Source organism: Pezoporus occidentalis, unplaced genomic scaffold (genome assembly GCF_034315485.1).
Source record: "Pezoporus occidentalis ecotype Australia unplaced genomic scaffold, CSIRO_AGI_Poc_V1 ctg2, whole genome shotgun sequence".
In the NCBI taxonomy this organism is placed as follows: domain Eukaryota; kingdom Metazoa; phylum Chordata; class Aves; order Psittaciformes; family Psittacidae; genus Pezoporus; species Pezoporus occidentalis.
Window position 1 is genome coordinate 1733515 of NW_026913855.1, and position 21409 is coordinate 1754923.

Consider the following 21409-nt stretch of genomic DNA (forward strand, 5'->3'; position numbering starts at 1 on the left):
GCTTGGAATTAAAGGGCACTGCTCACATAGCCTTCCTTCATAAACTGAGGAGCTTTGCATGAAAGCTTCTTGTCAAATTAAAGGCATACAGTATGAGACCTTGATGAGGTGTGTACAATTAAATGTGACATCAGTAAAACATCCATTTTTTCAAAATTAAAAGGAACTCACGCACAATGACCAGTAACAAAATCTTGCTAATTACTAATATGATGTCAGTCTTAGCCAGGCTTTCTTCTTTTTCTGAATTAAAGATATATGCCTGAACTAGTGCATTGACCTTTGCAGTAAATTCATCAGAACTGTGTCAACAAATGGAAAATAGAGTACAAATGATTGCAAGTCCCACAGAGCTTCTGGAAAGACTAACTTAATAATAATGTGAAGTACTCGGAGTAGGATATTATGAGCACCACAGGGAATTCTTTGAGGAGAAAGGGAGAAAAATTGGTATGTGCAGAGAAAAAGATGTCCTCAAACAAGGCATGTAGTCACAATCTGACCACAAAGGATTAAAAGAAATACTATTCATCGACCCCTGTAAATGAATGTTTACATTTATGCATGATGTAACTGTAGCATTGAGTGGTAAATGTAGCATTAATGTAAATGTAGCATTAATAAAGGTAGCATTAATAGAGTAGTCAGAGGCTAACAGAAAATATACTGAAAGGGACCATCCTCTAGATAACTGAATCCAGGCCCCTGTACTTTCATGCTATCATGTTTCTAAATGCCTTCATAAAGAGAAATATGCTTTACTTTTAAAACCCTTCAAGTTTTTGTTTCCACTGTTCCTATTAAACTCTTGCAGAATTTTATTTTTTAATTTCCATTCAAAATTAACTCATGACCATCAAAATGTCTTTTTTTTCCCCAAGTAAAACCTGAATCAACTTAAAAGATCTTCTCTTTCCCTTGTGGTTTCTTCTGAAGTGTATTAATAGAATAATACATGCTCTCCACCACTATTTGTGGGAGTAATTACATATTTTCATAGAATAATAGAATCACAGAATGGTTTGGGTTAGAAGGGACTTTAAAGCTCATCTAGTTCCAACCCCTCTGCCACAAGCAGTGACACCTCTCACTAGACCAGGCTGCTCAAAGCCCAGCCCCACCTGGCCTTACTTTAAGGGTTGCAGCAACCGTAACATCTCTATGCAACCTCCTCCTGTGTCCTACCACCCTCATAATACAGAATTTCTTCCTAATATCTAATCTAAATCTACCCTCTTTTAGTTTAAAAACATTTCCCCTTGTCCTTTCTGTACCTGTCCTTGTAAATGTCCCTCTCCAGCTTTCTTGAGGCCCCCTTGAGGTACTGGAAAGCTGTTGTAAGGTCTCCCCAAAGCCTTCTCTTCTTGAGGCTAAACACCCTGACTCTCTCAGCCTGTCTTCATATGAGAGGTGCTCCTGCCCTCTGATAATCTTCATGGTCTTCCTCTGGACACCCTTGAGCAGGTCCACATCTTTCTTGTGTTTGGGATCCCAGAGCTGTACTCCAGGTGGGGTCACACAAGAGTGGAGTAGAGGGGAAGAAACACCTCTCTCAACCTGCTGGCCACGCTCCTTCTGATGCAGCCCAGCATAAAGATGGCTTTCGGAACTGCGAGCACACACTGCCAGCTCATGTTTTGCTTCTCATCAGCCAACACCCCCAAGTTCTCCTCAAGGCTGCTCTGAATCCAGTTTCCACCCAGCCTATTGCTGTGCTTGGGATTGCCCTGACCCAGGTGCAGGACTTCACACCTGGCTATGTTAAACTTCATGAGTTTTGCACTGGCCCACCTCTAGAACCTGTCCAGGTCCCTCTAGATGGCATCCCTTCCCTTCTGTGTGTTGATTGCACCACTCAGGTTGGTGTCATTGGCATGCTTTCTGAGGGCACACTCAATCCCACTATGTCACTGACAAGGATGTTAAACAACGCTGATCCTAATGCCAGCTCCTAAGGAACACCACTCATCACAGCTCTCCACTTGGACATTGAGCTGTTGTCCACAATTCACTGAGCAAGACCATCCAACCAAATCCTTTTCCACCAAGTCATTCATCCATCAGATCCACGCCTCACCAATTTAGAGACAGGCATGTCCTTTGGGACAGTGTCAAATGCCTTGAACAAGTTCAGGTAGCTTACGTCACTTGCTCTTCCCTTATGCACCGACACCGTGGCCCCATCATAGAAGGCCACCAAATTGGTCAGGAATGATTTGCCCTTAGTGAAACCATGCTGGCTGTCACAAATCACTCCCTTATTGTCCATGTGCCTTAGCATCGTTTCCAGGAGGATCTGCTTCATGATCTCACCAGGCACCACTGTGAGACTGACTGGTCTGTAGTTTCCTGTGTCTTTCTTTTTTTTCCCCTTTTTAAAAGTGGAGGTTATATTTTCCCCTTTCCACTAAGCAGGAACTTTACCAGACTGACACAATTTCTCATATTTGATAGATAATGGCTTAGCCACTTCATCTGTCAGTTTCCACAGGACCTGAAGATGTATCTTGTCAGGTCCATGGGCTTGTGCACCTTCAGGTTCCTTAGATGATCTCAAACCTCATCTTCTCAGTCTTCATTCTCCCAGTTCCTGCCCTTGCCTCCTGTGACTTGGGGCAGTGGGACAGTGTGGTTGGAGCTCTTGGAGTAAAGACAGAGGCAAAAAAGTCATTGAGTACCTCAGCTTTCTCTGTAATTGCTCTAACCCTGTGGCTGTATGGTTAGATTTTATTCTCTAACACCACCCCAAATATAATATTCATTTTTTTTCTGTATAGCTTCATATAGAAATTAATTTTCTTGGCCAAGTTAATCAAAGCAATAAACAAGTTAACATTATTTTCCACAATGCCTTCACTACCACTTTATCTCTGTTTTGCTTATCTCAGTTTTTGCAGCTTAGTGTCCTATTTACCTTCTTCAAGGTATGACAGTAGAGGCAATAATTGATCTGCCGAGCAGATCTTTCTCTTCCTCTGTCACTTACATCTGACAAACTGTAGTGTATGTCCGAAATTCATGATACTGTCTGTAAGAGCCTTATCACATTGTGGTCTTGAGGTTTACTACATATCTCCATATCTAAATTTTATTCATGCTATCTAGCTCTTTCCAGACAATGTTTTGCTTCTCCTGCATAGCTTTGCATCAGAAATATGTTTACAAAATGTTTCCAAAATCATTCATGAAAATGCTAATCAGTCTAAGATGAGTCTGCAAGCATATCTCCTTATCCCCTTACCCATTTTAAAAGCTTCTCTTTCAATGCAATCCATTATCTCCACTTAGAGAGGTCCTTCTCCAGTTTACATTTTCTGCAGAAATCTCAGCAATTTTTAGTATGCTGAAATACTTGGTATTCTACTAAGCTTGGCATAATTGAATAATTTTTTTTTTTTTGGTCTTCATGTTAACTGTACCTTAAATACAGATGCTTCACTTGCTATTTTTAGTTCAGATGAATCTGTTTAAATTTGAAAGCCCTTGCTACCAGACATCTGTGATTTCAGAAGCTACTGGTTTCCTTGGATATTTTTTCATACTCTGAGATATAATTTTCAGGATTCCCAACTTGAAGGCAAAGTAAGATTAATTCCTTTTCCACGCCCTCACCTCTATTAACAATCTTTCTTCACCCAGCATATTCAACACCTTTCTCCGTTTTCATTAAGGAGATTAAGACTAATCTAGATTATGTAAGAAAAAAAAACTATCATAATGCTGAAAGACAGTATTCAGGGCGAGAAAAGCTCCATCTGGCATACTTCTTGCACTAAAGTTATATATACAGTTTTGTGTTATCTTAATGCAAATTTAAAACCATGCTAGACAGACAACATTATACATGATAAACCAGACTTCAGTTGGCCAGCCTACAACTGAATCAGCATGAACTTTATTCCTGAAGCTCCCTAATATATGTCAAAACATAAATGCAGGGCTTCTTGTTCTCATAGGTTTCTGAGGAACTGTAACAACACACCTCCTGCCTCTTTTTATGAATAATGTCAGAGAATTTCCCCTTGGAGGATCCCTTTTTCACCCTACCTTCAGAGTGGAATGAATACCCCATGAAGCTTAGACTGTACTTATAGTATTCCCTGAAATGAAACTGAATCTTATTCTGAAATACCTGCAAAAGTCTTTAGCAGTGACATATTTAAGCTCCATGCATATGGGGTTCTATAACCTGATGTAAGAGGGTCTGCTGCACTCAGTGTTTATCTGAGCTCAGAAGAAACATTATATTATCCTATTTTAATATCTTCAACCTGTTTACTTTTATTTATCTTTTTTCTTTATAATAAATACAGAAAGTATACGCATACAACTGGCAAATACATTGTGTATATATATGGCAATCTCAGAGGTGTCCTACTTTAAAAAAGGAGGCACCATCTACGGAAACACCTGGTCTATCAATTCCACATTTCAAGGGATGGCAAAACCAAAACCAAACCCAGAAAAGAAGACATAGACCTTACCTTTCCTACATACTGAGGATCTGGTCCCATGTGTTCTTCTAAAACAAAGAACTGATTCCACACCCATCCACGCTTGGGACGATGATGTACTTCTGTTTCGCCTTCTATGTGTTTGGTTTGGTTTCTAGTCACCTTGATGGAGCCATGGTGAGCAGCTCCATAACACCTCTGCACAAAACAGAGACAAACTAGGACTGGGCAGATACAAGATGTACTTGTAATTCTCATTGTAGGATAAGCTTCCTGTTCAAGGTTTTCTTTCTCTTGTCTTTTGAGTTGTAATCCTTTAACAAGTTCCCGAGAAACAAGGTGAAGCCTGGTTCAGAAATACAGTCCAAAATGGGTTTTTCTGCTTGCTCATGATTTAGCTGCCCATTTGGGAAAGCTCAGATTATATTTACATTATGAAAAGCTTACTGGAAAAATTGGTATTTCTTCTGAGGTCTTCACAATAGAGTTCCACAGCCGGCCATTTTCTATCTAATAGGGAAAGAAAAGAAAGCCACTTACTCATCACTTAACCCAGATTTTTTCAGGTTTCTGACCTCGGATTACATTCACAGCTGTACTATCCAGTCAAAGATTCTCATTTGAACTAGAATTTATTTTCAACCCTTCCTGTAAAAGTGTTGTAAAAAGTGTTTTCAGGTTGGTTTGATTAGATACCTTAAGAATTACCATGGCTTTTCCAAGCTATGAAAACATTTACATTATTAAAAACTGGATGATTCAGGCCAGTTTTCCTTCGGCTTACTTCCAAATCACTGACCTGCTCTGGCAGTAAAAAAAATATCACTGCTGCAGTGTCATTACATAGATAGTGATCGGTAATTTCATATGAGTTCTTTATCTTCCATACACCACACAGAGATCCAACATGGTGAAAAATACCAAAGCTAGGATGGGTTTTCAAAGAAAGCCTCCAAAATCAGCTCTGAGGATTAAGAGTCAATATTAGAGTCCACTGACAGGAATTTTCAGTCAAAATATACACTTCTACATCCTATGTTTTAAATATATCCCAACCAATATCATACTGGAACCTCACAAGATTACTTCATGCTGACAGAAAGCTCAGGTACCGGTATTCAGATGATCAGCATTATTTTCATAAAAGCATCTAAGTTCTCAGTGGCAATATTTTCTGAGCTTTAGAAAGAAGAAAATAAACATTTATACCACAATAATAAAATGTGAAAATGTGCATGGAAGTTGATTTAGTGCTTAAAGCAAAGTAGATTGAAAAAATAAAGTAACTCTTTAACCTCAGAGAAATAGTTACTCTAAGGTAACCATTTGTTCAGTTATCTGAAGGTTATCAGTCAATCAGGAGTCTCAAAATATGCAACTACATTTATAAAAATTAGAACTGACTTTCAATATTGGCTGTGTTTGAGAATCATAAAACCATTACAAGTAATGTAAACAGAAACACAATGAAACTGATTTTGTTTCTAAGTTTCATGGGAATCAAAGAGAACAAATTCAAATTCTCTAAAGAATCAAACAGGAAATTAGAAATCAGATGGAAAAATACTGCAGTTGAAGGAAGCTCATCAACTGTCTTGGCTACAGAATTTTTCCCTTATGGTTCTCTCAAATCCTTAATAATACTGGGAGCTGAACCATGCTTTCTTCTGTATTCATCTAAATTCAGTTTCTAATTAGAATAATGGAAGAATTCTTCAAGACTGCTCTACAACATTAGAAATATCCAGAAAGGATACATTTTCCATTACTATTACTCAGTTCAGGACAGTGGATTATGCTGAAGTAAAGGAAGAACTCCAGTTTCTTGAGCTAGGCAGGACTTAAAAGAGAAACCCTGTATGGTATTGTCCATAGCAGAAAGAAGTTTTTAGACATTTAGTATTACCCTGCTTCCTATTTCCACATCAGTGCAATCTCCCCTTAACCCGTACAAGGTCTAAGCCATTAGTCTTTTAAAAGCCTCACATCCCATCTCAGAACAGATTCATATGACATGATGTATTATTACCTTCTTTAGTACAAATGTGATTTAATAGGAATTTTTCACAGTTAAATTAATACACAGTTGTATGAAGTGTAAGTAATACCAGGGACAGAATCCAGACATTCTGGGTCTCACATTCGTTTCTAACTATATACTCTTCTCCTGTAGCTTCCTTGACTTTCTGCATTCTTTCCTGATTCTTGCTAGAAATCAGTTTTTGCTTTGAGGCATGCAATTGCCTTCTAAAGATTTCTATATTTACAGATGAACTATTTAAATAGATTAGTCATTGTTATACTTCAGATGTACGTTAAAATTAATCAGTACCTCACAAAATGATAAGGCTGCAGTTTTATCCATTCAAGTATTAGTTTTCATCCCTTTGTTTCCATCTTGGGAAATGCCTGGGAGCAGTTCATAAGACTATAAGCTGTGCATAATGTTAAAAATGTGCATTGAAATTTCTCAATGACACATTTTAAATTTATTTGAAATCATTACTACTGAACTTTCCTTTATAAGAACCATGGGGATGGTGGTAGCAGAAAATTCTTGCCTTATAGAAAAGTAAATACAAATGAGTACAGCAGATAGATACCCACAAATCAAGATTTACTACCTCCCTCAGAAGTCATTCATAGGAAAAAAAAAAACAAAACTCTACAACAAATTAAAGAGAAAAAAAAAAAAAACAAAACCAAACGTACAAAATCCCAAAACAAAATAAAACAAGCAAAAAACAAGATGGAGCCTGTAAACTGTGGTATATCATAGTTTCGGCTTTATATGACTTAGAGCAAATAAGAGACAAAACTATGAAGGGCTTCTTCATCTCAGAAATATCTGTTTTCCTTAGCATTAACTAGAAGGCATTAAATTTATATTTTGCAAAAAAACACTGTTATTCACCTCCATTCAGAGATTAGGTGTTAAACACTTGCCCCAAAATTAAAGTTTTAAAATTCTTTGTTCTGAACAAATATTTTCAACAGAAAACATCACCACCACCACTAATAATAATAATAACACATCTACTTCCTGCTATATTCATGCTAGAAGTGTAGCCCTCAGCTGTTCCTGAGTTGTGTGTGAAGCCTGGAGAATTGTTTCCAAAGAGGAATGATTTTTACTGAAGATTCATTGAAGTGTTTTCACTCTGCTAAACATCTCTTATAACCAAAGTCTAATTAATGCTCAATACAAAGGTCCTTATTCGTATTTACTCAGCACACTCTTACTAAAGGTCTAGCATAAACACTCATTAAAAGACTACACCACCTCCTCTAAAGAAACCTCAGCTCTTCCGTGAAGACAGCAGTTTGTCTACAGGGGAAAGTACAGATGGAAAGACGTTGAATGGTTACTGCAGAAGAGACGGTTGCAAAGAATAGACAAACTTGAGTGAAAGACTGTATTTTCTGAAATCCCTCAAATTGTTACCTTAAGCTAACATACTGAGAGATGCTGACTGCTCAGTGCTCTTGTCTGCAGGTTCGGATTAAGTGCCCTGCTTTATAGCTCTTGTTATAATGATGTATGCAACTGCAAAGTAGACTTGTGTTATTGCTGTCTCCTGGGAGCCCTCATGAAAATGAGTTGTGTATCTCAAGAGACTCTCAGAGTGAATTAAAATTAAATAATTAAATAAGATGAGGTGGGAAAGTTCCACCAGCATTTCTGGAAATCATTACAGCACAGTAGTTACCGCTTAGTGTGGCAGCAAGACACTGTAATGAATTCCCAGGAAACCAGTTTGAGCATAGTGATGCAAAGCATGTATGCTTCACCATCATGAGGAGATGCATCCTTTGTAACGGACTTGTCCTGAATCTCAGTGTCCCCAATCTCCCATAATCAATTTCCGCACATATTTGAATTCAACTCGAAGATTTGGTTTTGCAGATGCACATTCGGCACAGCTCTGCACATCTGCCGCATCCCTCGGGGACCCTTTTCAGTCCCACAGTGATGGAGTGACAATTACATATGGAACTTACAATAAATTGCATTTCTCATATACTTTCTGACTTCTCCCTCTGCACTCTGCCCTCTAGACTTCCTCCCTGTCAGAACAAATTCTTCCATTATGAAAATCTGACCAGCTTTAAATCAATATAATTATTTTAAAAATCAGGCAGGAAAATATTCCCTTCTTCCCGTGTTGCTTGTGCTTAGTCTATTGCTAAAGTTATATCTTTCATCACTGCAGAAATAATGGTGCATTGACCTGGGGACCAAAGACAGTAACAGGCTAGTTATCAGAATGAAAAATTGGATGTAACTTTTTTGTTTTATCCTTCTGAAGAACAGCTTGATAGATTGCCAGCAGAATATACAATACTCCTGAGGAACTCTGGTAATTGGCAGAAAAAAAACCAAATTCTAGGTAGATGAAGGGAAATGGTTCATCTGTAGTTGATCTCTATTTCAAAAACTGGTAGACCTGAGCTATAGGACTGTACAAAAAAATGAGGCACCAAGTCTTTCTTAGCTTATGTGATACAGACACAATATATAATCATCATAGTATGCTTTCTAAAAGAATACTGTCTTCTGTACATGCTAGTCTATCTCACAGAAATAGCATCAAAACTATTTTGGAAAGCATTTAAAAATTGTAGTACTTGTCTTGCCCCTTTGCTGTGGTTATGTTGTAGCTACATTGGTGAGATTAAGAACTAGGAAAGAAAGTAAATAAAATTTTCCTAAAATAGTTTAATAGTAACTCCAATAACTACAAATGTCTTGACACCATAGTTCTATGTTGACAGATTTTCTAGAAAAGGGAAACTGAACTACTTTTTTACTTCAACAGAATAAGAAAAAATTCTTTAATTTGTAAGGTAAATCCCAAATTATTGCTAAATTTACGTGTAAGTATATTACTGTTCTGAAAGTTAATCTTTATTAACCTGGAACTCAGTTTCCTAAAGAAACAGAGAGAAAGATGACTGGATATCTCCCTCTTTGATTCTTTAAGCAAACAACCCCAGCTGATGGCCGTACAATATCAGGGGGTGTTATTTCTTGTACCATTCTTTCACACACACAGTCTTTTGGTACAGATCGCTTCTAATCACCAAATCCAAAAATTGTCTATGATAATCTAGAACTGGGAGACTGTTATTTCACCTAGTAAATGACTTTAAATAAATCCCTTTTACAAAGTAAATTAAAATAACCACAAAAGAAAGTTACCATGAAAAGTGTAAATTGTTCTTTCATATAAGGCAAGAGAAATTCTGTTCTGGAGAGAAAGGTTTGGGGAAAGGGAAAATGAGAAAATAAAATGGGATCCAAAACTGACACGTAAGCAGGCATTATAAACAGATAAATAACGGAAGAAAAATTATAGCAAGATACAACAAAGGCACTGAAAAATTGCAGAAAATTAAATCCAGATAGAGAAGCAAACTGGAAAGTATAACTGGAAACAGCTGAAGCTGTGAAAGCTAATATGTGAAGCTATTAGAGATGATTTTTCTCTCCGACCTGTAAGCATGCGTGTGTAAAACCCCAGCAGTGAAATTTCTGTGAAGTGTAAGAAATCCAGTTAATACAGTTCAAGACAAAGACAGCTGACATAAAGGAAACTAAAAACAAAAATAATAAATTTCCACACATGTGTTGGTATAACAACAGATACATACAATGGTATGCTGAAATTGCCACGGGCAGTGCAATCCTGGTGTTTATTTCCCTGTGCTTTTTGCCTTCCAAACCCAAAAAAGCTCTTCTAACTTAACTTCCACATTTTCACGTAGAACTTGCAAATCAAGTCAACTGATGATACATTTGATTCAGAAAAAAAGATATAATTAATATAACATTATAAAGACAACTGCATAGGGTTAATGATTACAGGTTGCTATGCAGTAGGTGTGAAAAGCTGTGATATTCTTAGGCTTAATTTATAAACAGAGAAAAACATTATGTAAAATTAATTACTTAGATCTGAGTACACCACTCGTGACACTGCCCAAATAAGCATCAAGAAAACAAACCAAAAAATGCCCTCCTTTTGCATTTCCTCTCCCCTTTACTTCCTACCCCTCAGAGAAAGGAACAGTCAAATAAAAAGCAGAGAAAGAAACAAAAATAGCAGCTGTATCCAGGGATATTTTTAAGGAAAGGGAAATCACACATATTGGGGTATTCTAAAACAGTGAAAACAAAACTCCAGACACAAATCTTTCATTTGGGAAAGCAAGTTAGCTGGTTCTCTGGAAAGTAACTTATTACGTTACATAACAGAAAGATAAACTGACAGCACAGGTATGGGTTTTATATGCCCTAATGTTGTACTGAGAGACCCAACATTAGGCATTGCTCAGGAGCTAATAAATTACTCTAAATCACTGCTTGATTTTTTAAAGGTAACAGTAGGGTCTAGCTGTAGACTTAGCATTAGATTATTTCAAACTCATTAAATTATTTCAGATATCAGTGTGTGATTAATTTTTCAATAGTAACCTGACTGACAGACATGCCAAACAATCCCTATTTATGAGGCTCCATTCCTCTACTGGCTTGTAGCTCCACAGAAGCAATGTCAGAAACCTCCATTAACTCCAGTTTGTCTCACATAAGATTTCTTCCTAAGTGCTCATAATACCAGCTACTATAGAATCTCAGAATGTCTCTTCCTCCATTCAAGGCAGACATTACTTGCAAATATTCCTTTTACTCTCAGTGATCTACTTCATAAGCTTTATTTCTAGATTTTTATTAATTAACATTTCTTGTTTTACTGACTCAACTCTGTGAAATTTCTATGGTCATAGAAACGAGTATGGTATTATTATTTTTCTATGAAGACCACAAAAAAACCCACCCTTTGGGTTAACAACTCCTGAACACGTTCTTAGTTTTAAATTAATGTGAATTAACTGAAACAGCTTGTGGTTCTGTTTCTATTCTTTCTTGCATTATAGGTTTGATATTGGACAGGTTGTACCCAAACCTTCAACACAGCACAAGTATAGACTCCTTTATTTCTAGTACGACAGCTAAGTCTGATCTTCTCCTTTGTAAATGTATTATATTATGTTCATACTATCTTGAGACTAAAAAAGGAAGAAGATAAAGCCAGAGATGACTTTTCATCCAACATTAATACACTGACATTACTAGTTTTTATTTTTTCTGATTAATTTGTCAGGATGGAATAAAGTCTTTCAAATATTTTCTTTAAAATCCTGCTGCAGCCCTATTAGCCAGCACTGGTTTGATGCAAGTTCTAGATTAAAGTTAATTTTCATTTTTTACTTTACTTTTACCTCCAATATTAAAGTACACTGCTTTAATGTTCAGAATCCAGAGTCCCTGTTATTTTAATAGGCCTTAAAAAGTTACCTTGCTGGCTAAAATAGGTTGCATCATTTAAACTAGCTGGAGTCATAAAATGGAACAGACATGGTATGAAGAAAAGCTTTTGAGATTATTTATAGAAGAGTCACCACATTCCTTACAGAAGGAGGTGTGTGAACTGGAATTCAGATTTTATTATGAAGAAAGTTGGAAGGAAAGCCTAACAGCACCTGCAATTAAAAGAGAACAGAAATGCTGAGCAGGGCAAGCAGCCCTGGGCAGAACTACTTCCTGGTAACACCTAGGTTAAAGTAGGTTAGTCGTGTTTTTCATCTAGATGGACTTCCCCAGAGGACATAACCCTACAGGAACCATACCTAACAGCACCATGAGGATGAGTGGAGAGTGTGAAAAGCTGAAACAGCCTTAGGAGATAAATAGTTACAAGGAACATTCAAAAGGTTTTAAAGCTGCTTGTGGCAAAAGAAACTGCACTGGCACCTGCTTCATCATTCCTTTTCCTTGATAAGACTGTCAAGACTGTCTTGTACCAAGGTCTTAAAATAGCATCTTCGATAGGAGTTCAAGGAATTTATAAAAAGCAATGTGGACTAGTGAGCAAAGTACTTTCTTCTGATCCTATGTGTAGCTTACTGCTAAACACAGCCTTTAATGGATTCCTTAATAGATAGCATTAACTGAAGCACCATTCACAAAGAGGAAAAATTAGCCACATTATAGCTAGGCAACTAATCCAGCACATTATATGGCAAAGGAGATTGATACCACATGGCACAAACTAAGGATTCTTTTAAAATTTGGTTTTAATCAATGACAACAAAAAAATGGGGGGGGGGGGGGGGGGGGGGGTGGGGGGGTGGGGGGGGGGTGGTGGTGGAAAGAAGAAAAAAAAGGAGGGATGTCCAGTTCTTTACATACAAAAAAATCACTGATGCCCTATAACAAAACCCTTGAAATCAGCCTTTGAAATTCCCATCAGAAAAAGTTTCTCATTCCAGACTACAAACAGGCAGCTCACATAAGATCTACACCTGCGCTGTTGTGCTGGAAATACATTAGAACTACTACGGAATTCAAGTCTTATTGCGATAATAGGATTTTTGAAAGTGTATCTAATTGATGCTTTGGTTAGATAATATGCAAGATCAGCTGTGATCTGCTATACTGCCTTTAGTAATAAATGTCTCCAGTGAGTGGTTAACTGGAGAGATAATTTAAAAGACTCACTGATTTTAGAAAATACATTGAAGAGGATTATTAGAAGGCATTCTTATATTCATGAATGAGTAGAGAAAACTATTAAACACTACAAAGCAATGGATTTTTTACCCTGTTTAGCCAAGATATTTTGTGAAACAGAGTGCAAATGAGTAAAAAACCACAACATACTATCTTCCTTGAACAAACGGAGATCTGCAAAGTTTGCAAACAAAACAGAAAACATGCGTAATTTGCAAATAACAGTGATTCAGGATACAAAGGCTGTCCTCAGCTGGCAAACAAACTATTCTGTATGCAACAAGCAGGCACATAGCAACTTCAGGATAATGTAAGTGCTCTGCCACAATCACAAATGAAGAAATATTTTTTGCAACTATACCTATCAGATTTGCGCAGAGAGTGACTGTCAGAATCACGACACAGTAACAACACAATTAGACAGATAAAATCCAGCCACCATTTCTGTAACTGTAATTGCACCCCCCGTCATGCTAGCCGTTACTTCTGAAACACAAGCAGATGATTCATGAATCTGACTCACGTCTTTCTCTTTACCTCAACCAGAGAGACCAATCCATCTACATCTATGTCTAGAGTCCATGTAGCTATTCAAGGATAATACAGATATGCAAGACAGCACAAGGGTCCTTTTACATTCCCAAAGCAGCAGAGGCTTTTCTTCTGTGCTGTTTCTCTTCCTGAGGAACTTTCTAGCAGAAAAAGAAATTTCAGTGATTTCTTGAGTCATTCCTCTCATTTGTAAATGTCAGGTCACTCAGGCAGGGAACAAAGCAAATACATGAAACTCTGATGAGCAACTACCCAGTTTAAAAAGGAAGAACTTGCGGCATCCCACTTGTGTATAATCCACAGGTACTGTTTGTCCTAACAAATTATTTCTCAAAAAAAAAATGGCAAGATCTCTTCTCAGGAGTGTGGCAGAATCCCAAATGACTGGTAAAAAATGACAAAAGGGAAGGGAGGCCCAATGTAGACATCAGATGCTTTAAAAAGTGTTAAAGACATTTACCTCCCATAGTTTGTTTACCTCCCATAGTTTGTTATCAGTTCAGCATTGTACTGAAATCATGCACATTATTCATTGTATTATTATAATTATTGAAATTTTGACAATACATAATATACAGTATACAGATGTTTCTCAGATTAGATGGGTGATGTGTTACTGTATGCATAAACTTAAATCTCAGTGTTTTAGATAAAAATATTAAATGACCAATCCTTTTAAGCAAATCTTGCCATGTATGCTTGAAATCTGAAAACATTCTTTTTCCAGTGCTTGAAGAGCAGTTAGAAAGCATGCCCAAAATGTGATCTATTTCAATAAACAACCAAAATACATTTTTACTGGCCAATTGTTCTCTTCCTTTTGAATCAAAACATAAATTGTGACTGTTGTTTCTGAGATAATCTACTTTTTCATGTATTTCACAACTCAGGAAGAAAACCAGCTCTTTGTTCCATTTTTAATGTAGCAACATTACTGAAATAATGATGGAAAACAAAACAGACAAGGTAGATAAGCCAATTCTGGTCAATTAAAAAAAATATTTCTTTTAAATACAATGCTTTAACATTAAAAATCAGCTAGGTTTCAAAGCAAAGGTAATTTTAATTTGAAAACATTTAAATGGCATAAGTAAATAACTTTGAGCTTTTTTTTCCCATTGAAGCAAGCCTTCTATAAAATTTTGCTTCTCACATATTGAAACACTGCAGCTAAATAATTTCTTGTCTGAAATTTCCCAATAAGCTTTCAATTTAAAGCACACAACTTACAGATTTCTTTCCTCAAAAAGTAGTCATGGCAAACTTTTATTTATCACTGTCCATCATAATCATGACCAACCTAGCTAATTTTCTGTATGCTGGACTCAAATGACAAACCTCCAATTCCCACGAGGTGAACTGCAAAATTCCAAGCTCAGCAAAGATACCATTTTCAATAGTTCAGTGGCACTCAGCATCAGCTGTTTTCCTCAGTAAGAGAGTATGTTATGGTTTAACCCCAACTGGCAGCTAAGTGACACACAGCAGTTCCATCACTCCCTGTCCACCTCCGCCAGTGGGATGGGGAGAATAGGAAAGACGTAAAATTCATGGGTTGAGATAAGAACAGGTTAATAACTGAAATAAAGTAAAAAAAAAAAAGAGAGTAGGAAAAAGTGAGAGAGAGGAATAAAACCCAAGAAAGACAAGTGATGCACAATACAATTGCTCACCACCTGCTGATGGATGCCCAGCCTGTCATGGACCAGTGATCACTCCCCTTAGTTTATATTCTGGGCATTATGTTCTATGGTATGGAATATCTCTTTGGCCAGTTCTGATCAGGTGTCCGGTCTCTTCTATCTCCCAGCTTCTTGTGTCCTTCCTCACTGGGAGAGCATGAGAGACTGAGAACTCCTTGACTTAGGGTAAGCACTACATAGCAACCACTAAAACATTGGTATGTTATCAGAACTACTCTCAGACTAAAGCCAAAACACAGCACTGCACCAGCTACTATGAAGAAAAAAAAATCTATCCCAGATGAAAACAGGACAAAATATCTTGCATATCTTTTTCTTTTTTTTTTAAAATCTATATTAATATGGTTTTGTATTAAAATTTCTACAAGAAAAAAAACACAATAAAACCATGAGAAAATCCTTAATTACAGCAATATACAGAAAGGGGAGCTTATGAAACAATACTTCAGCCTTCAGAATGCCTTTTATGGAATTCAGTTTTTGAGAAATCAGACCAAGAGGTCAAATAGTGCCCAACTTTTGACAAGTGAGACCATCTCTTTGGGTCAGTTACTGGCAAAATAGTAAAAAACATTCTTTGCAAAGAAGAAAATGTAACCTGGATTCTATTTCAAGTTTGAATTTGTTTTGAGCAGTACATGAAACCAAAGCAAATTGTTCCTGTCCTCAGTGAAAGTGGCACGAAGACTTCTTCATGATCATTCAACTTTAGGTCAAGGGAGGTGATACTCCCCCTCTACTTAACCCTTGTGAGGCTACATCTGGAGTCCTGTGTCTATCTTTGAGCTCCTCAGTATAAGAAAGACAAGAGCCTACTGGAAAGGGTCCAGCAGAGGCTACAAGGATAATCAGTGGTTTGGAGTATCTTTTCTATGGGGAGAGACTGTGGGAGCTGGGCCTGTTTAGTCTAGAGAAGAGAAGACTGAGAGAGGATCTCATTAATGCACATAAATATCTCAAAGGTGGGTGCCAGGAGGAGGTGCCAGACTCTTTACAATAGTGCCCAGCCACAGGACGAGGAGCAATGGCCATAAACTAAAACACAAGAAGTTTTACCTCAACAGGAGGAACAACTTCACACTGAGGGTAGCAGAGCAATGGGCTGCCCAGTAGGGTTGTGGCATCTGCGTCTCTGGAGACATTCAAAACCCACTTGGACACATTCCTGTGTAGACACTGCCCTGTCTAGATGGCCCTGCCTCGGCAGGGGGTTTAACTACATGGTTTCTAAAGGTCTCTTCCAACCCTAATGATTCTGTGATTCTGTGATCTACCTATTTTACAACATCCTGACACGACATGTCTAACATCACAGAATCCTATAAAGCAGGTTGGAAGGACCTTTGGGCATCAGCTAGTCCAAAGCCCTGCTGGATGCAACTTCTCAGAGACTGCAGAGAAGCTTGTGGGAAAAAGAACTGTCCTGGGGTTAAGTTAAATAAACAGGAGGTCAGAAACCACCAGATATGAAAAAAACTCGCTGGAGGCAACAGATAACAATGTAAGAGGTTACAGAGCCATAAGGAATGGTTGGATTTCACAAAGACCTATGTGAGAAGCACCTGAATTTCACAGACCATTCCAGAAGAACATGGGAGCTCTTTTGCAGACTCAAATCACTGCCTAGGTAACTATCTCAGTAATACTTTGAAAGATTGACGCTCCCTAGGAAACACTGACAGAAATGCTGTATTTGAGTGCACTTGTAGAAAAACTGAGATAAATAAGGAAAAGGTAATTACAAGCAAGTTGTTCATCTGGGAGGGGAGAAGGAGATGGTAAAATGGAATAACCTGAAAGAGGGAAGGGGCTGGGGGGGGGGGTGGTGTGGAATGATGGAGGAACGCCTGGAGGGTATCACCTACCAGCTTTTCCCTCTCAGGTCTCTTACAGCACACATCAGGGTCTCTCTCTTCATTTTAGACCTTCATAAACTGTTACAGATCCTGCAGAGCTAGATTATTTTTTTATTACAAATCTATTTCATAAAGCCTATAATTAAGTGGTACCAGTTCAGTTAATTCCTATTCATTGTTTTACAGGTGTACAAATTGATTCAGCTCCTGCAGCTGCTGAATCAGGTTGTTCCTTGGATGTATACTCCTCAGTTCATACAAAAAAAATAAAAAAAAAATAAAAATCAGGGAAGTCACAAAACCCCCAATAATAGAAAATCCTTTTCATAAGGAAAACTATCACCCAAGAATCCAACACTGAAGAACAGGAATAATTTTAAATGTCAAAAAAGGTGAATAAGAGCTCTTCTCAATGGTCATTGGCAGCTTCAGGATTTCTCTTGTGCCATTAAATAAATAAATATTATTAGTAAAGAGAAAAGGAGACATCCATATATGTCGAGTCTAAATTTGAAGTCTGTATTTAAAAACACCTCTTTTCACACCACACATTAACTGAGATACATAAGTCTTCAATTTCTTCAGGACATTACTTCTGCCAAACATACTACAATCACTGTCAAACACACAGCATTGCTGCTGGTATGTTGTTTTCTTACCATTTCCCTAAAAATGTTCTTCTTCTACACAGTACCAACTAGATTTGCCTTTAGCTGCACTCATCCTTTCATTATGTTTAGCTTTCTCTACTCTTGAAAAGTATATACTGATATACTGAGTATAACTTTTTTTTTTTTTAATCTTATCTTCCTCTCTTCCTACTCTTCCAGCTCAGCCAGTGTTAAACACCAGGCTTCTCAATTTATCACTTCCATCCATAAATGTATTTGGTTCTGTTTTAGACTGAGTTATTCAGAATTCTTCAAATGGAATGTCACAGCTATCTCATAAATGCCTATAGTAACATGTTATCTGTTAAATGCAAACAATATAACTTAGCAACTCATTTTGCAAAGTATTAACAACTGAGAACTGATATACAGAACAGTCACATAACTTGCAAAGGCAGCTTTGCCCAGAAGGATGAATGAAGGAAATAGATAGATAAACATCTATGTGTTTGTGGGTATGTAAACAAGAAGTGTCTGCCTATAAGTAACAAACAAATCAAAAGGAAAATTAGTGAAGTTTGGTGTTGGAATTTTCTATGGATAAATACTGTTGTAAATACAGAAATATTTGCGACATCTACTTATGTTAACTTGGCAAGAAAGAAATCTCTAATAATTAGAAAAATACCAAATGTCTTGCAAAAGGCTGCCTGAACAAACTGAGTAAATGTAATTCTGGATGTGAGGTTTTAAATGTTCCTTTGCTTTGAAAGAAATCACAGCTTTTTTTTTTTGCGCTTTTTTTTTTTTTTTGGTAGCAGCAAGTCTTTGCATTGTCACTTTGTAGTATAAATGAATACAAGCATCAAGCACATATTTGTTTCACCCTAGGGGCAATTTAGACCAGTGGAATGGATTTTTTTTCTGATTTACTTTTGAAGATCTTTCTATTGTTGGAGGATTCCTCAAATCCAGATAACTTAAGTTTCCTATCATGGGACATTAATATGAAAATACAATGATTTCTACTATATAAGAAACAACTTCTGTGTTTTTCTTCAGTGCAGTCCCTACCGATACTGAACATTTCCAAAATACCCCAATAAAACATTTTCACAAGTTCTCTAGCTTTTGCAAATTCAGAAAGAAATTATGTACTAAATTCAGTTAAAACCCTGTTTTTAGAGTTAAATGAAAACGGTCTCAAAGTGAGTTTTGAAAAGTCATGCAAATGACTGAGGTATTTTATATGGTTTCTTGGGAGAGTGTATTAAATAGTTACGCATGGCTACATTAAAAGTGCACTGCAGACTTTCAGTGTGTATATATATTCATAGCTATTCTTTCTGCTATTACAACAGCAAAACCTGCTTAGATACTTTGAAGTACTCCTGCCTGTGATCACTACTTCTTTATTCATTTAGTAAATCCATCTTGTATTTTTCAGAAATTTACACCCAAGCATAATCCAGGACCAAATAATCTGCAAGTAAAATAATTCTACAAATCCACAGAAACCAACAGAACAGTGATGAAAGACAAAAGAAAAGGCAGCTAATTTACTTCTTTGCCACTAATATTTCTATAGTTCTGAAGTTTGTTTTTTCTGACTAAACACTAGAACCTATGGCTAGCTACAAGGTGATCAAATAAATACTTTTTCTGTTTAAAACTACTCTGATAAGGCTGTGTAAACACACACATAAACACCATCCACAGGGATGTGTATGTGTGTGCGTACCTCTGAGAACAAAACGTCTACAAGTTCCCATTTCTGAGTAGTTGCACAAGTCTGTTACAATTTCTAACGTAAAGTTCCCTGATATATTAATTTTTACTCACTTTTCCATTTCTATTGCTCTAAGGTTTATACATATATATATGTGCGCACACACATATATATAAACTAAAGCCCCCAAACAATAATTTAAAACTCTTAATAGGCGTGATTAATAAATTTCAGTTCAAAAACTGAACTCATTATAACTGATAAAATACTCTACTTGCATGCTTGCCTGCATTGTATATGTATATTCATTTTTTTCTTTTCCTGTATTTAAGGAGGGCAATGAGTACAAAGAATAAGTTTTCTGTCTTAAGAAAGTTTATGTTGCATAGCATGGTATATGAAAAATGGGTAAAAATAGACATAAAAATAAGAGTGTACTCTGATAAATAACCATGTCCAGCTACCAGTGGAAGTCAATACTGATATAAAGAAGATGGTAACATGCTTTATTGTTGTTGAGACTATATGATACTTGTTTTTTCCAACAGCTACATTTACAATCGCTTTTTTTCTCAGGAATGCAAAACAGTAATTTGTCATAAAAAGGCACCAAAACAAAAGAGAAGATCCAATTCTTTCAGTCCTGATGCATGTATTACTATCTTTGAACACACAGTATTTCATTAAATTCATTTGTGAATGAGTATATATATTTTTTATAAATTAATCATGTGCTAATCCTAACACAAAGTCATCTTCATTCTAACATTATCACTCATCTTTTACAACAGGAAGGAATATTTCCATGGTTTTATTTGAAACTGTTCTTTATTGTTCTTAATATTCTTTTCTTAAGAAGGGATGCTGTCCTGTATATGATTTTTAATTTGAACTGAAATTTAAAACACATCATGAAACATTATTAATGACCTTAAGAAATTCAGGTTTTATACAGATGAAAATTTTCATGTACTACTTTGTATTGACATTTAAATAGCAAAATTTGTCAAACATGCTAGTGCAAATGAACTGTCACAGATTTTGTATATGCAACTTCACAGCATTCTTGTGAAAATTTTAGCTTCCATTTTTGTTCAAACAACTTCCAGTGAAGATAAACTGATATGTAATGTCCAAGCCATAACACCAGCAAATCCTCAGAAACAGAAGGGCAAGGAGAATCAAGGTTAATTAGCAGGATCACATCTTAGGTTCTAATTTGTGCAAACAAAAAAAGACTTACTTAACTTTAGGCCTATTAGTGAAAAGCTGATTCACATTAATGGGATTGTATGATTAAGCTTAAAACTGAACTTTTTAAAGATCAGGTCATTTGTGCTCTAATGGAGGAACTGGAAGAACAGCTTCTGTAGATAAATAACATTCTATAATTATCTCACTAGGAAAATTTAAGAAGGCAGCATTCAGTTTCAAAATGTGCTTGTCTTCCATTAATACATTAATAATAGTCTAATGGCAACTGAAACACTGTAAGACTCTTTTCATATTATTGATAAATAAGAGGCATGGTATGTGATACTAGGCTTTCTAGTGTGGGTTGAAGGTCTTTGAGAAGGAAAAGGGCACCTCAAACTGTAACTTACACGTGTCCTGGAGCTTTACTTCTTTTCTCATAAATGAGCAGGATGAGGGGTTTGCACTTGTCCAGCATCATTGAAAGAGCACCATAGTCAGGACTGAACAGTCAGAAAAAAACCACTCTCACTTTAAGAGGGAAAGCATTTCCAGAAAAGATCAGTTTCTGAGCAAAACCTCATATCTTAGTCTCATTTTGAGCCTTATTATTAGTCTCTTATTTGAGCCTTACAACTAAACTGTTCGCAGACTCCTCTATTTGAGCAAGTAATGAAAAGGGGTAGATTGAGGTACCTAAATGCAACATGCGAACTATTTGTGGATGAAAGTAGA

General features: G+C 36.6%; 1 protein-coding gene across 2 annotated transcripts in view; it reads right to left on the reverse strand.

The window, feature by feature from the left end:
- CDH18 (cadherin 18) overlaps nt 1–21409 on the reverse strand; it is a 255786-nt gene that overhangs the window by 164695 nt on the left and 69682 nt on the right. For both annotated transcript variants that reach the window (XM_062617680.1, XM_062617679.1), the window contains exon 4: nt 4485–4964. In XM_062617680.1, the coding sequence (XP_062473664.1) occupies nt 4485–4712 (228 nt within the window). In that variant the 5' untranslated portion in view covers nt 4713–4964. The remainder of the gene's footprint in view (nt 1–4484; nt 4965–21409) is intronic.